Source organism: Syngnathus acus, chromosome 11, assembly GCF_901709675.1.
Source record: "Syngnathus acus chromosome 11, fSynAcu1.2, whole genome shotgun sequence".
Taxonomy (NCBI): domain Eukaryota; kingdom Metazoa; phylum Chordata; class Actinopteri; order Syngnathiformes; family Syngnathidae; genus Syngnathus; species Syngnathus acus.
Window position 1 is genome coordinate 2,683,563 of NC_051096.1, and position 12,733 is coordinate 2,696,295.

At 48.4% G+C, this 12,733-nt stretch overlaps 3 protein-coding genes across 3 annotated transcripts; 2 read left to right on the forward strand and 1 right to left on the reverse strand.

Annotated features, from left to right (window-relative positions):
• The first annotated feature begins 84 nt into the window (after window positions 1-84).
• Window positions 85-6,719, forward strand: nudcd1 (NudC domain containing 1). The gene is made up of 10 exons (XM_037263934.1): window positions 85-316; window positions 1,217-1,371; window positions 1,676-1,861; window positions 1,972-2,155; window positions 2,254-2,454; window positions 3,324-3,531; window positions 3,593-3,737; window positions 3,803-3,928; window positions 5,403-5,562; window positions 6,300-6,719. The coding sequence occupies exons 1-10, from the start codon at window positions 202-204 to the stop codon at window positions 6,587-6,589; spliced, it is 1,770 nt and encodes a 589-aa protein (XP_037119829.1). The 5' UTR covers window positions 85-201; the 3' UTR covers window positions 6,590-6,719.
• An 840-nt stretch (window positions 6,720-7,559) lies between these two features.
• trhrb (thyrotropin-releasing hormone receptor b) lies at window positions 7,560-9,239 on the reverse strand. The gene is made up of 2 exons (XM_037264078.1): window positions 8,408-9,239; window positions 7,560-8,340 (listed from the first exon to the last, which is right to left on the reverse strand). Exons 1-2 carry the CDS (start codon window positions 9,179-9,181, stop codon window positions 7,906-7,908), a joined length of 1,209 nt encoding a protein of 402 aa, XP_037119973.1. The 5' UTR covers window positions 9,182-9,239; the 3' UTR covers window positions 7,560-7,905.
• A 734-nt stretch (window positions 9,240-9,973) lies between these two features.
• On the forward strand, window positions 9,974-12,733 carry LOC119130386 (transmembrane protein 74). Its single transcript, XM_037264227.1, has 2 exons — window positions 9,974-10,112; window positions 10,808-12,733. The coding sequence occupies exon 2, from the start codon at window positions 11,978-11,980 to the stop codon at window positions 12,599-12,601; it is 624 nt and encodes a 207-aa protein (XP_037120122.1). The 5' UTR covers window positions 9,974-10,112; window positions 10,808-11,977; the 3' UTR covers window positions 12,602-12,733.

Sequence of the window (12,733 nt, forward strand, 5' to 3'; positions counted from 1 at the left end):
TTACATAATTACAGTCATGACCGCTTTGGTTTCTTTTTAGATTAAATTATACTGGCGTCTCAACTTCCCATTACCACGTCCGGTTTCAAATATCCCCGACTGGAAACAAAAGTCGAGCGCGTCACTAGTGAATGGCAAGGTTCCTTCTCCTTAAAAAAACGTATCTGGCAATCTTGACAGTTGAATTATAAAGTAAACACCATGACCACGTCAAATTATACCCTGAAGGTCAATCGGGAGCTGTTGGATCCCAACTTCGAGAGTTACCGGCTATCCCTGGACCCAATACCGACGTACAACGTTGAGTTGGACGCTGGTAAGCTGCAAGTTAGCATGAAACCTCCACAAGGCACACAAATACCTCATTTTCCATTTAAATTTAATTTATATTTATGACTTTTTTTGAACGCGTTAGGAAACACGTTTCTTAATTTCACGAAGGCTGCTAAATTCTGACTTATCCGCCTCCATAGTAATACTGCATTTTGCAAAAATTGCACAAAATAAGTTTATAAATTGATGTAAACTTGTCGTGGTGTGTGGGACACTACAGAATTTAATATTGATTGATTGTTATCAACCATAATCAGATTGGTTACCATGAATATTGATACTCATACAGATAAAACAATTAGGGTTGGACTTGCTAAATGTGACATTTTCATGGCCTTTAAGAGTTTTTGTGACTTTTTTTCCCTTTGAATTAATGCCTTGGACAATATAAGTAAAAATAAAATGCATTGTGCTAAAGTTTTGGTAAAATTGCTGTAAATCTATCGAGCTCACCCGCCACCCAAATGAGACTAGATGATTTCATAATGTGAGGCAAATCTAATTAGCTAATTAACCTCTAATCAAGCCTATTAGGTGACTCATCATGTAAATTGCACTATTTGTCCAGCCTGTGAATAAAAGTGCCCTCATTGTAATTGGGTCACATTATTCTTTTGTCAAGATGGTGATGATTTTCTCCCCCTTAGCTCATAGTAAACGTAAATAACAATGACGTCATCTCACGAAGAGCATGAATAGCCAGAAATGCAAAATGGTAATATACGATTTTCAGCTATTGCCCAAAAATATCACTCAAGTCGTCATAGTAAAAAGGCTTTTTTTTTTTAAATTATTATTATTTCCCAGAGCTTTTGTAAATTTGTTGACATTTCCCTCGCCTATTTACTCCCCTTGACCTTTCCGCTCTCTGGTTTGTATGCAGCCGTCGAGGAGGTGACATTGAAGGATTGCCAGTACACTCTAGAACACATGCGTGCCTTCGGCATGTACAATTACCTCCATTTGGACCCCTGGTACCAAGACAGCGTGTTGTTTGTGGACTGCAAAGGGCGAGTGCTCAGTCTCACCGTCACGCTGGTAGGCCTTCGATGACGACGTGTGTGCGTGTTTTCTGGCCGCAATCCCTCACGCTTGATCATTTTGCATCGAGGTGTCAATGCCTTTGACTCACCAGCAGGTGGTGAGCAACAGCACCACATGCCGGATGCGCTTTTGCACCCGGGACCTGTTGCCGCGGCAACAGGAAAGACGTATCCATCTGTCACTAAGTGACGTGGGTGTGGCAGCGTCACATTATCTGCAAATATCTCCAAAGTGGAAAGTCTCGGTTCACTTCCTTTTTTTAAACACACACTTTTTTGCCGTCATCTTTCTGTTGCAGGACACTGTGCTGGGCAAGCCGAGGGAGGTGTTCCGCCTCGCTACCGAACCAGAGCGTCGCCAAAACCGCGTGTGCCCCTCCCTCAGCCTCACCTCGGCCACCTGGGCCGCCCTCTCTGACGGCGCTGGGCGACTCTATTTGCTCCGTACCTGCAAGCGAGGAGACACCGCCCACGGAAAGTGGGAGGTTAGTGCACCTTGCGTGGAGAGAAAAAGTCTACACACCCCTCTTCAAATGCCAGGATGAAGTTAAACAGGGGGAGTGTTGACTTTTCCTACCCACTTATTTGAATGCAGCCCCTGTTCAGCGAGGACCTGGGAGAGCCGTTTATTGTCCTCCACAGCGTGGCCCACGTCCAGGGGGGCGCCCACACGCTGGAAGTCCTGCTGCTCCGTGTCGTTAAGGACCCTCAAGAAACGACGGGAAGCGGATACTCGGTGATACTCGAGTGGATCTCGGTCGCCAACGCGGCGACGCAAGGTGCGTGCGGGAAAAGAAATAATAAACAACAGAGGGGTGTCAGCCATTTTGATTCAATAGGTTCCGTTTATGTCACATAACTTCCTGTTTCCTCGCAGGCGTGGAGAAGAAATACGAAGTGACGAAGCGGCGGCTCCTCCGGGGGAAATCGGTGCCTCATTACGCCGCCATGACGCCGCAGGGCGACGGCCTGATGGTGGCGTCGGAGAGGCCCTTCGCATTCACGCACGTGGACGGCCAGCCCCTCAAACAGCCGCAGCCGGCGGCCAATGAGCAAGACATGGAGGTGGAGAAGCCAGGTGGGTAGAAGACAAACATTTTAATTTTAAAGGCATGTGCTTAGTCACAGCGAGCAGATGTACATTTTGTTGTCTTTAAGGGCGTTACTCATGATTTCCAGTTTTGGAAGCACATCGCCATGACAACATTTCTGTCCACCTTGTCCCCCATTATGAATTGAGGTTATTTCATGAATATGAGAAATTGTCAACTTTTTTTGTGGGTGAAATTTTGCAAACAAGGTCACATTGGGCTCACATGTTAAAAACAAAGCCAAGCAAAAAAAAAAAAACCAGATATCATTCCACTAAATAATCAAATTATTGGTATGCTAATTAGTAGCGGTATGTGTTCTTTATGAGATCAAATATTGATACAGTTAAGTGGAAATCAAAGTCAGACGACACAGATTGCTTTGTGACCAAAAGCCGTGACTGGCGAAGTACAGAACGGCGCCATCAACTTTGGTATTTTTGTCCTGCTTTAAGTGCTCTCACAAGGATCACACAAATGAGTTTTGCGGTTCGCTACTCGAGTCGGAAGCTGCCTCTCGCTCAAGATGATGATGATGTTTCTGGGACGACAAACAATAATCACAAGCGTTCATCCTCCGGCGACCCGGCGAGAGAAAGCGACCCAGAAAAAGAAATGCATCCCGATGTTAGGTTAAAAGCTTTCCTGACGCCGCTCAGCTGCCAAGAATCGAAGAAAGGAAAAAACAAAACGTTGCTATTGCTTGAAGGGAAAAGTCAATAATTGAATTTAGCAAAATATTCCGGTCTCGCTGTCTGATGAATGGGATAATTAGCCTGAGCCCAATATGACTCATTAAGAAGGAGCCAAAGTGCTTAGCAGTGTGAAGTAAACATCTCTCCCGCCCGCGACGCAGATCCCGTCTACTTCTGGCAGCAGACGTCGGACGACATCACGGCCAGCGTGCGCCTGCCTGAAGGCGTGAGCAAGGACGCCGTCCTCTTCCGGCTGACGGCGGACACCCTCAGCGTCGGCGTGCAGGGCTCGCCGCCCCTCCTGGAGGGCCAGCTGTACGCCTCCGTCGACCCCGAGGCCTCCGCCTGGACCCTCAGAGACGGCAAAAGGTAAACGGGCTCGCCGCTTTCAACGGAACCCTCGATTTAACCATCGGTCGCCTCTCGGCAGCTTGGAGGTCAATCTGCAGAAGCGCACCCAAGGTCCCATGTGGCCCGAGTTAGTGACGGGCGACCGTCGGGGCGAGCACGTGATGAGCGACGAGCAGGCCGCCCTCATCCACGAGAGGCTCACGCATCTGACCTCCCAAGACGTGGTGAGCCGCAACTCCCCTCCAACTTTTCAATTACACTCTAAATAAGTCTCGGCTGTTTCCCCCAGCACGCCGGTCCCGACCCGGACAAGCCGGCTTGCAACTCCCAGGAACTGGAGGACTGCGACGGCTTCCCCGAGGACACCTCCAGCCTCATGCACTTTGACGGAGAGTCGCTCAAGACCACTCAGGTGGTGAGTACTCGCCTCGAGCGCTAAATAAACACTCCAGCTCCACCACCTTTGCCATCTTGCTCCCTCGACCCCAGCCGCGAAATCGCTTTTCAACATCCGTCACTGAAGAGCAGATCTGATTTTAATTGGAAATGTAATCAGATTACAGCACAGGCACTTTTATACGGCAGGCATTTTAGTATGATTCATACCGACATCAACGTCGCACGGAGGTACATTTTGTCATTCCCAGCCTCCTCCGTCTATGTTTTATTGCTTTGAGCTCAAAATGGATGTTTTGTTCGAGGAGCTTCCATCCATCCTGACAGCAAAAAAGGCTGCCGGTGACCTTCTCGCTGCCACGTTCCCCCCCAAGGTGAACAACGTGTCACATGTTTGGTCTCGGCTCAGCATTCGGCGGAAACATGTGACTCCCAAGTGATATGGTGTGCTCTTTCAGTTATAGTTTTTTTTTTTTTTTTTAAGAATGGGAGGGTGCGTGGGGGAGTCTGAATGATGTCCAGGGCTAATGGCCCGCTCTGTTTGCTTCAGAGTCCATTACAAAGCTCCCACGGGAGTCCACTTGAGGGCCTAATGAATGAGAGGCTCATCATTAGCTTGAATGTAAGCGATGCTGTGTCTTCCGGCAAAAAATGAAAAGCCCTTTAATGTTGCTCGCAAATAAGCAGGCGGCCGCTGCCTGTGCCAGCATGTGACTCAGTGAGCGCAACTTCATTCGAGGAGGCTTATCTTGCCATTTTTTTTCCGGCCGCTCTTTGTGTCAGTATTAATGTGTCTTTTCTTCTGTAAAAAAAAAAAAAAAAAAGAGCTTTCATCTTGAAATTGTAGCGGATCCTTTTCATTTAGCAATTCTTTGTTCTTGATGAACCAGATGAACTTGCCGGCTTCAGCCTCATCCTATCTGCTCGATAACAGAGCCAGACATAGGAAAAAAAAATGTTGTTCCTGATTTTAGTCTGGTGATGGGAAGTTCAAAGTGCTGTAGATTGCTTTTGCACTCCATCCCTCTAGGTGGCGGTAACACGCAAGATTAACTGCCAAATAAAAACACCAAGCACCATGACAACAACTTCTTAAGATGCTTACCAAACGCAAATAATTTCTTTCTCAGCCTGTTCCTCATTCTTGCCCGACATTTAATGTGTTGGTGTTTTTTTTTCTTCTGCAAAACCGTAAAAAAAAGGCTTTTTCATCGGAATTATGCAAGGTTACCAAAACCAGGTCAGGCGAGACAGAGAACTATTGAGTTCGAAGGTCGTGACGGCTAACTGCTGTTTTTACCCACATCTGTTGAAAAACATTCTTTTGTATTGTCGACCTTCGATCGTCTTTGTAAGCTTTTGTATCGAGTACCACCACCACAATTGTAGAGCGGTCGCCAAGCAATAATTTGACGGCATTGAGCATTAATTAGCCCATTATTGGTTGCTAAACGATTTTTGTGAATGCTTTTTGCCCCACCCTCCTGCTGCAGGTGAACCTCAGCAGCCATCAGTACCTGTTCACCGTAAGCGTGGACCCGACCCAGATGCCGTGCCTATGCCTGCGCCACGACGTGGACGCCCTGCTGTGGCAGCCGCGGCCCGACCAGCCCGCTGACATGTGGGAGCACGTGGCCACCTTCAACGCCCTGGGTAAGAAGGACCCAAAGGTTCTACTCGTCTCTCATTAGATCACAAGCGAAACTAAGCTCCATGATGTCAACACGTGCCGAAAGTAACTAACAGCATGTAAATCAATTTCGCTCGTTCAAAGTGGGGTAATATTTCTTTGTCATCCCTCGTAATGAAGCACCGACCGCCCACGCCGCCGCCAGCGCTTTTAATTTCCAGTTGACGCCCGCCGCATCTTCATTAGTTCCGTCAATTTGCTCGTGAAATGTGGAGAGCGGTCGGAGCGCACACTTGCCATCCTGCGTTTGCTAATTGCGGCAAACGAGGAGATACAAATTTGATATGAAGTGCAAATGCGCAGCAGTGTGCTTGGTTGTGCTCACGGATTTCAGGATTAAGTTTGGAAATTAGACTAAATGAAATGCTTTTTAAAATGTATCCCAAAAAAAAACATCAATTAAATTATCTCAGAAAAATAAAAGCATTTTCCTACATTTTTGGCACACATTCTTATCCGGAAGCAGAAGAGGCGACGTTGGTAGGTGTGCAAGGAGGACTCGCTCTAATCAGGTTTTTTTTTTTTTCAAGGGGAAGATAATTAGTTTTGCAGCCCACTGAAACCTTTGTGTCCTTTTGTCACACGACACCCGTTTGAGCCATTTTCTTCAAATACAAGTTCACTTATCAAAAACAAATGTATTGATTCTCCTGATATTAGCTTAGCATGCTAGCCTAATTGTGTCTCTTTTTTTTTTCAGGCTACGTGCAGGCGTCCAAGCAGGACAGAAAGTTCTCCACGTGCGCCCCCAACTTCTCGTACGCCTCGCTGTGCGAGTGCCTACGCCGCGCCTTCATCTACCGTCAGCCGTCCCCGGTGGACGGCGTCCTTTTCAACCGCAAGCAAGGCCGGCAGGTAGGGCAGGTTGCCAAGCAACAGGTGGCCAGCCTGGACACGGACCGAGTCGTGCTGGGCTTCAGGGCCACCGACGAGAGGCTCTTTGCCCTCACCGCTGACAATCTCTTTGTGCTGAAGGTTAATAATTATTAAAATAAAATGAATATGGATCGCCTTGGACGGAAAGTGTCGTCCGGGGGCTGGACAACTTTTGTACTCAAAGACCCAATCAATTAAGCAATGTAAAAGAATAAATAAATAAAAAGAATTTGTTCAAATTTCATTTGTTTTTAGTTTTCCATATTTGTTGTTATTTTTAGATGTTGCTAGAAAATCATCTACATCCTTGCTCTTCTTTCCTTTTTTTTGTGTGTGTTGTGGAAAAGCCACGTGTAATGTCATTAGTGGCGTACAATTGGATCTCGCCTCCCTGCCTGCCTCTATTTATTAGCGGGCCCAAGCAGGCCTTCAGAGTCAGCGCTCGCTCATTTCCCTCACGTATCCGAGACGTCGCGGCGGCTTCATAATAAAATTTCCGTGCACGTCGTCCACGGAGGCTCACCTCATCCCTCGCCTCAGACAGATCTTTTTTTTTTCCCATCTGCACTTTTTCACCTCGCACGTCCAATGCGCTGCGCCTCAGCGATTGGACGTCTTTGCGGCATCAGAAACGGCAACGTTGAGCGCCCAACATAACTTGCATGTATAATCTGAAAATAAATAAGACGCAGTCTCACTTTCACAAGCATCTTTATTAGCAACACAAAACAGCTCCACGTCCCAACAACAACGGCAGCACGACTTAACCACATCCACGTATCTGTGATGGCCAGTAATCCATAGAAAAATACTTTTTTTTTTTTTTTTACACAAGTCACACACATTAAAACAATCTTGCACCAACACACACACACGAGCGATAAAGCAGTTTTTATCGGCCGCAACACAACATCCTCCGTAGCGTCTCCCGCTGCTAGCAACGGCCAATTACATCGAATGGTTTCATTAGAAATAACGACAGCTGAACAAGACGCTTTTCTCAGCTCAGGAAATACATTTTTAAAAAAAAAAAGTTGCCACCCGATGCTCACACGTAAACATGAAACAGCGTTGTTGTTTTTTTGACATGCGTGACTGCTTCAATTACAGGCTGCAATTAGCATCTCGTCAATCAGGGAGGCGGTTGCTAGGAGACGGTGAATGGCCTTCTCAACGCCTGTGAGGGTGAAAACGGAAATGTCCGGGTGAAGAGGTGTTTCCCAGAGCAACAAGTTAGTTGGGTAAGTTCTTTTAGCCAATCAGGGAAAAGGCACAATCACAACAAATTTACATTCAACACATTCTGTTGCTGTTACAGAAGCTAGGTTACATCGACTGTATCATGATAATAGCTGGCAAATTCAATTTGACGTTTTTTGGGATATAAAATATGTGCCTTGGCTCGTTACAGGTCGGGTCCGTGGAGAAGCTCAAGAGGCCGTCTCAAAGTCGGCTTTCCCCAAGGAGGGAGACGAGGAGGATGCGGCAAAGACGGCTTTGTGCTCTGCCAGCAACCCATCCGTGACGGTCACCTCCTCCACGTCAGTGGCGAAGCGCTCGACGCTCTCGGCTACCGACGAGTCCTTGACGGCGCTGTAGCTCAGCGCCGCGCCATAAGCGCCGGCCGGCTTGGCGGAGGCCCCGCAGCGGCAGATCTTGAGGAAGGCGGCGCGGAATTTCTGTGACATGGCGTTATAGATGAGCGGGTTGATGGCGCTGTTCAGGTACACGCATAACCGGCAGAAGAGCAGGAACCAGCTGTCCAGGTACGGACGCTCCAGGAAGGAGTTGACCACCACCAGGGTGCGATACGGCATCCACAGCGCGGCGAATAGGATCACCACCACCGCCAGCATCTTGGTCACCTAGCATGGCATAGCACGTGTCACAAACGGGCTCGTTCGCTCTCAGCGGCGCTTCTCAGGTTCTCACCTGTCTCCGAGAGGCGGCGGTGGAGCTGGAGTGCCTGGAGTTCCTGCAGCTCCTCTTGGCCTCGTCACGATGATTGTTGTCGTGCCGCTGCAGCCGCTGCCGCTCTTTGGGGTTAGAGGGCAGAGGGTTGATGAAGAGGATGCGTCCGATCAGCCCGTACAGCACGGCGCTCAGCAACAGCGGCACCACGAAAAACACCCCGAAGTCCAAGAAGTAGACGGGCAGGTAGAGCTTCCGGGGTACCCGGTAGCCGCACGCCATCACCTTGGCGTTGTCGTAAACCAGCACCTGCAGGTCGGCCAGGTAGAACCACATGACGCAGTAGGCTGACGTCAGTGTCCAAACCAGGAGGATGATTTTCTTGGCGCGGGACAGCGTGCACAGGAACTGCGCCTTGATGGGATGGCAGATGGCGATGTACCTCTCCACGGTGAAGGCGGCGATGGAGCAAGACGAGGCGTTGATGCCCAGGTACTGCAGGTAGGTGATGCACAAGCACCCCCAGCGGCCCAACACCCAAGAACCCACTGCGCCCTCCACCGCCGTGGGCACGCCAGCCGCCGTCAGCACCATAAGGTCGGCGGCGGCCAGGCTCACCAGGTAGCAGTTGGTGGGCGTGCGCATATGCTTGGTGGTCAGCACCACCAGCACCACCATCACGTTGCCCACCACACCCGCCGAGCAGATCAGCAACAGCAGCGCCGTGCTGATGGCTTTGTACGCCACGCTCGAGTCCGTCCACACGCCCAGAGTCTCATTGGTCGAGTTCTCCATTTGGCCTTGGGTGAGTGATTTTTTTTTCTCTCTTTCTTTAAGAGCGATGGAGGTGATCAGCGGGCTCTCCACGCAGCGTGCATCCTTCGCGAGCGCCGGGATGGTGTGCTGGCGCGCGCACGCATAAGAGCAGGAACTGGATGTGCGCGCTAGAGTCCTCCTCCAAGCCCCCAAAGCCAAGAGCTGTGCGTAAAAGACGATCTCCTCAAAATTGTTATTTGACCAAAAACCTGTGCGCAAAAGTCCATTTCTTCACGAGTGGCACCTCCTTGCCACCAAATCAAAGCCGTGCCTGAAAGTCCCTTCGGAAACATTCCAGCAAAGTCCTTTTCCGTCGAAGCTTGGCGTTCAAGTGCTCATTTCATCGGAGCTGTGCGTAAAAGTCCGCCTCCTTTCTCACCACTCCGCTATCAGAGCGCTGTGCGTAAAAGTCCACATGCGCGCTTCCGTCGCTTCCGACCCTTATTACGCACGCAGCCATGACGTCATGTAGAACGCAACTTTGTTTCTTCTTCCTCTTGGCCATATTTGGATGACTGCTTATTCCCGGTAACTCAGCCCACACAATATCAAGCGAGCCCCTCAACTCAATTTTCTGTGTGTTCCTGGTCCAAAACGTTTTTTTCAACACAAGAGTTTTTGATTGACCCTGCAGCTTTTCCTTTAATAATTGAGTCCATGGCTGGCAGCGAGTGAAGCACGCCAGCTGTTATTTATTTTATTTTTTTTAATAAAACGATTCTTCCAGCGAGTGTGGAGGCGGTCGATCCCACACACCAACTGTGCACACACGCCAGATAAGAACTCAGGAAAATGACAAACGCTATTCTTGAATCACGAGCGTCGTTTCTTTTGCGCTTCTCAGGTGGAGCCGCGCAGCAAAAAGGCCTCGGCTTGACTTCTTCCCCGCTGAAAGTCACAAAAGTAGCAGGTGAGGTATTTCACATCCAAGCAGCGCTCACCTTGCAGAAAACGTGCACTTGAATGCTTTTAATTCTCATCATGCCTTTTGGAAGTTAGTTCTGAAGGTCGATATATGTCTACAAGGTATTTACTGACACCTACTGGACAAAGATGAATAGCGCATTAAATTTACGTCATCAATCTTGAAATACTAAAAAGCCTCGTTGAAATACTAGTGATTGTTTTTCCTAAACCTTTAATTGAAAAAAAATTTTTGGATACTTTTTCTTCCCTAAGGAATTACAGGGTCAATTTTCATCTATAATTTTTCTGCCTTTTTACGGATTCTGACTTTACACGTACTTTAGTATGTTGTTTTTCTTAAATCATTTTCATTTCAATAAACTAATGTTTTTTAAATTTTAAAATTTGGCATTTGAAGGATGACATTTCAATAAATGTTTTATACAAAAAAAAAAAATCTTCTTTTTCCCCCCTGGAAGCTATTCAAACTGCTGACACAAAAATAAGCCTAGTTGCCTCGAATTGGACCAACCTGCTATTTGGGTCAATTTGACCCACATTTTTTTTAAAGTATGTGAATAAACTGCCACTTTCTGTCTCTGAGGGACTTTGGTTTGCATTCACTGATACAAAAGCAGACCTATTGTAATGGAGCTTAGAAATAGCACCTGTCGTCATCGTTTTTTTTTTTTTTTCTAGCTGCAAAAGAAGCTGTGCGACTTTGCGGCACTTTCCCACTTGCAGCAAGATGCCAAATGAAGCAGAAAAGCCCAAATCTCCTCCCCCGTTTACCTCTGCACAGACAAGTAAGATATGCGCCGTGTCCAATCGTGTACAAGAGAGTAAGTACAAAGTGTTCTTCCACGGCAGAACGTGTGCTCGACCTTTGGCAAAGTGTAACCTACATTTGCAACAACCACACACATGCAAGAGGGTTTTCATATAAGCGGCTCAGCAAAACGAAAATCCTCCATTTTTCACGCCACAGTATGGGGTTGCAGCTTATTTTTACTTTTTAACATCAGCAACTGAGATTTTATTTTCATAAAGTGACATGGAATGAGATGTAAACACATATTTGCATATCATTAGCATACTGGCTGTTTTTGACATGTGAGCCAAGTCACATGACCAAACAGAAAACAGGTGAGCTGTGACATTCTCAATGCGAGCCCGAGGGTATTTTGACATCACTTTTAGACCACAACAGGGGGCGCTGCCGCGTGAAATCATTCTCGGGTGATGGCCGACATTTTATGTCGCAACGCCCCCTGCCGTCCGATGAAACCGACTTCAAAGTACCCTCGGGCTCGCATTGCGAACGAGGCTTGACATAATCTGCTTAACACTAATACCACAAACAAAATATTGATCAAAATGTCGTGTTTAGGAAAGTGCGGGCTCCTAGAACTAGAACACATTGCAAAAATAATTGCACCGCTCCACCCCACCCCGCCCCTTAGAGGCCATGAAGCGCATCGCAGTACCAGCAGATATATATTTTTTTCAATTGCTATTTTTAATATATTATTTTGCTTTTATTTATGTTTGGCCCTGAATTTTGGTTACTTTGGTCACTGCAGAGCAACTTGAATGTGAGTGGGTGATCATTTGCAATGAATCCATCCCAAATCTTGTGTGACAAGGCGTCGACTTGAAGTACTGGAATACAAGCAGGCAATTTGAGTGCTGACTGCTTCATCGCGCTGCTATGAGACACCGCGTGGAGTCCGTGGGAGGGGTCCGCCACCAGCTCCTCACTAATTGACAAGGCGGCGGAACCAGAAAAGATTGTGCAAATGACGCTCGACTCCTCTTGCTTTCGTGAACTGTGCATAAGATGAGCGCCACTTTGCAAACTTTGGCTCCATGCGCGCTTCCTCCTCTCCTTCCTCCATGGGGGTGACGACCAGCCCGGGGACGCAGCCGCGCACCACCGCACCGGGTCCCTTCGCGGAGGGTAGCCCGATCCCAGCCGAGGATAATTTCCCTATGTCGGGTGAAGACCCACAGGAGGAGAGTCTGAGTGAATTCTGCGTGGAGGAAGACGAAGAGGGAGAGGAGGAGGAACTTTCCTACTCGGAGCTGTCCTCGGAGGGCTCCGTGGACTACGGCTTCATCGCCGCCGTCTCCTGCTTGGTGACGGGCATCTCGCTCGTGGCCATCTCGTACGTGGTGCCTCGGGACATGCACGGCCCCGAAAAGGAGGACGGCGTGGCGGCGCGCGAGATGGAGCGGCTCCAGCGGGAGCGAGCGCGGCTGGGCGCGCACCTGGACCGCTGCGTCATCGCTGGCCTGTGCCTGCTCACACTGGGCGGCGTGCTGCTCTCCAGCCTGCTCATGGTGTCCATGTGGAAGGGGGAAACCATGCGCAGGAAAGCCCTGGCGCACGCAGCCAAGAGCCAGCACAATCTGTACGGGGCCATCGGGTGGGGGCACTCGGACCCCGCGGGCACCGATTTCGCCGCACCTGACGACTCAGCTGAGTTTTAAAATGGACAAACTTTGTTTTCTAATGTCCCTTTAAAGACACTGACTGTCTTTTAGTGGGAGTGTGCACTTTATTAGGTACACTTGCAGATGTCATACAAATTAAAATTGAGTAATGTAAAAAAAAAAAACATT

What these genes read in the sequence shown, in the direction of transcription:
- nudcd1 (XM_037263934.1), top strand. Translation starts at nt 202, where the DNA reads ATGACCACGTCAAATTATACCCTGAAGGTCAATCGGGAGCTGTTGGAT. An exon ending in CATGGAGGTGGAGAAGCCAG is followed by an intron (nt 2,455 to 3,323) that starts GTGGGTAGAAGA and finishes CCCGCGACGCAG; the next exon opens with ATCCCGTCTACTTCTGGCAG. An exon ending in GGCCACCTTCAACGCCCTGG is followed by an intron (nt 5,563 to 6,299) that starts GTAAGAAGGACC and finishes TTTTTTTTTCAG; the next exon opens with GCTACGTGCAGGCGTCCAAG.
- trhrb (XM_037264078.1), bottom strand. Translation starts at nt 9,181, where the DNA reads ATGGAGAACTCGACCAATGAGACTCTGGGCGTGTGGACGGACTCGAGC. An exon ending in CCGCCGCCTCTCGGAGACAG is followed by an intron (nt 8,341 to 8,407) that starts GTGAGAACCTGA and finishes ATGCCATGCTAG; the next exon opens with GTGACCAAGATGCTGGCGGT.
- LOC119130386 (XM_037264227.1), top strand. Translation starts at nt 11,978, where the DNA reads ATGCGCGCTTCCTCCTCTCCTTCCTCCATGGGGGTGACGACCAGCCCG.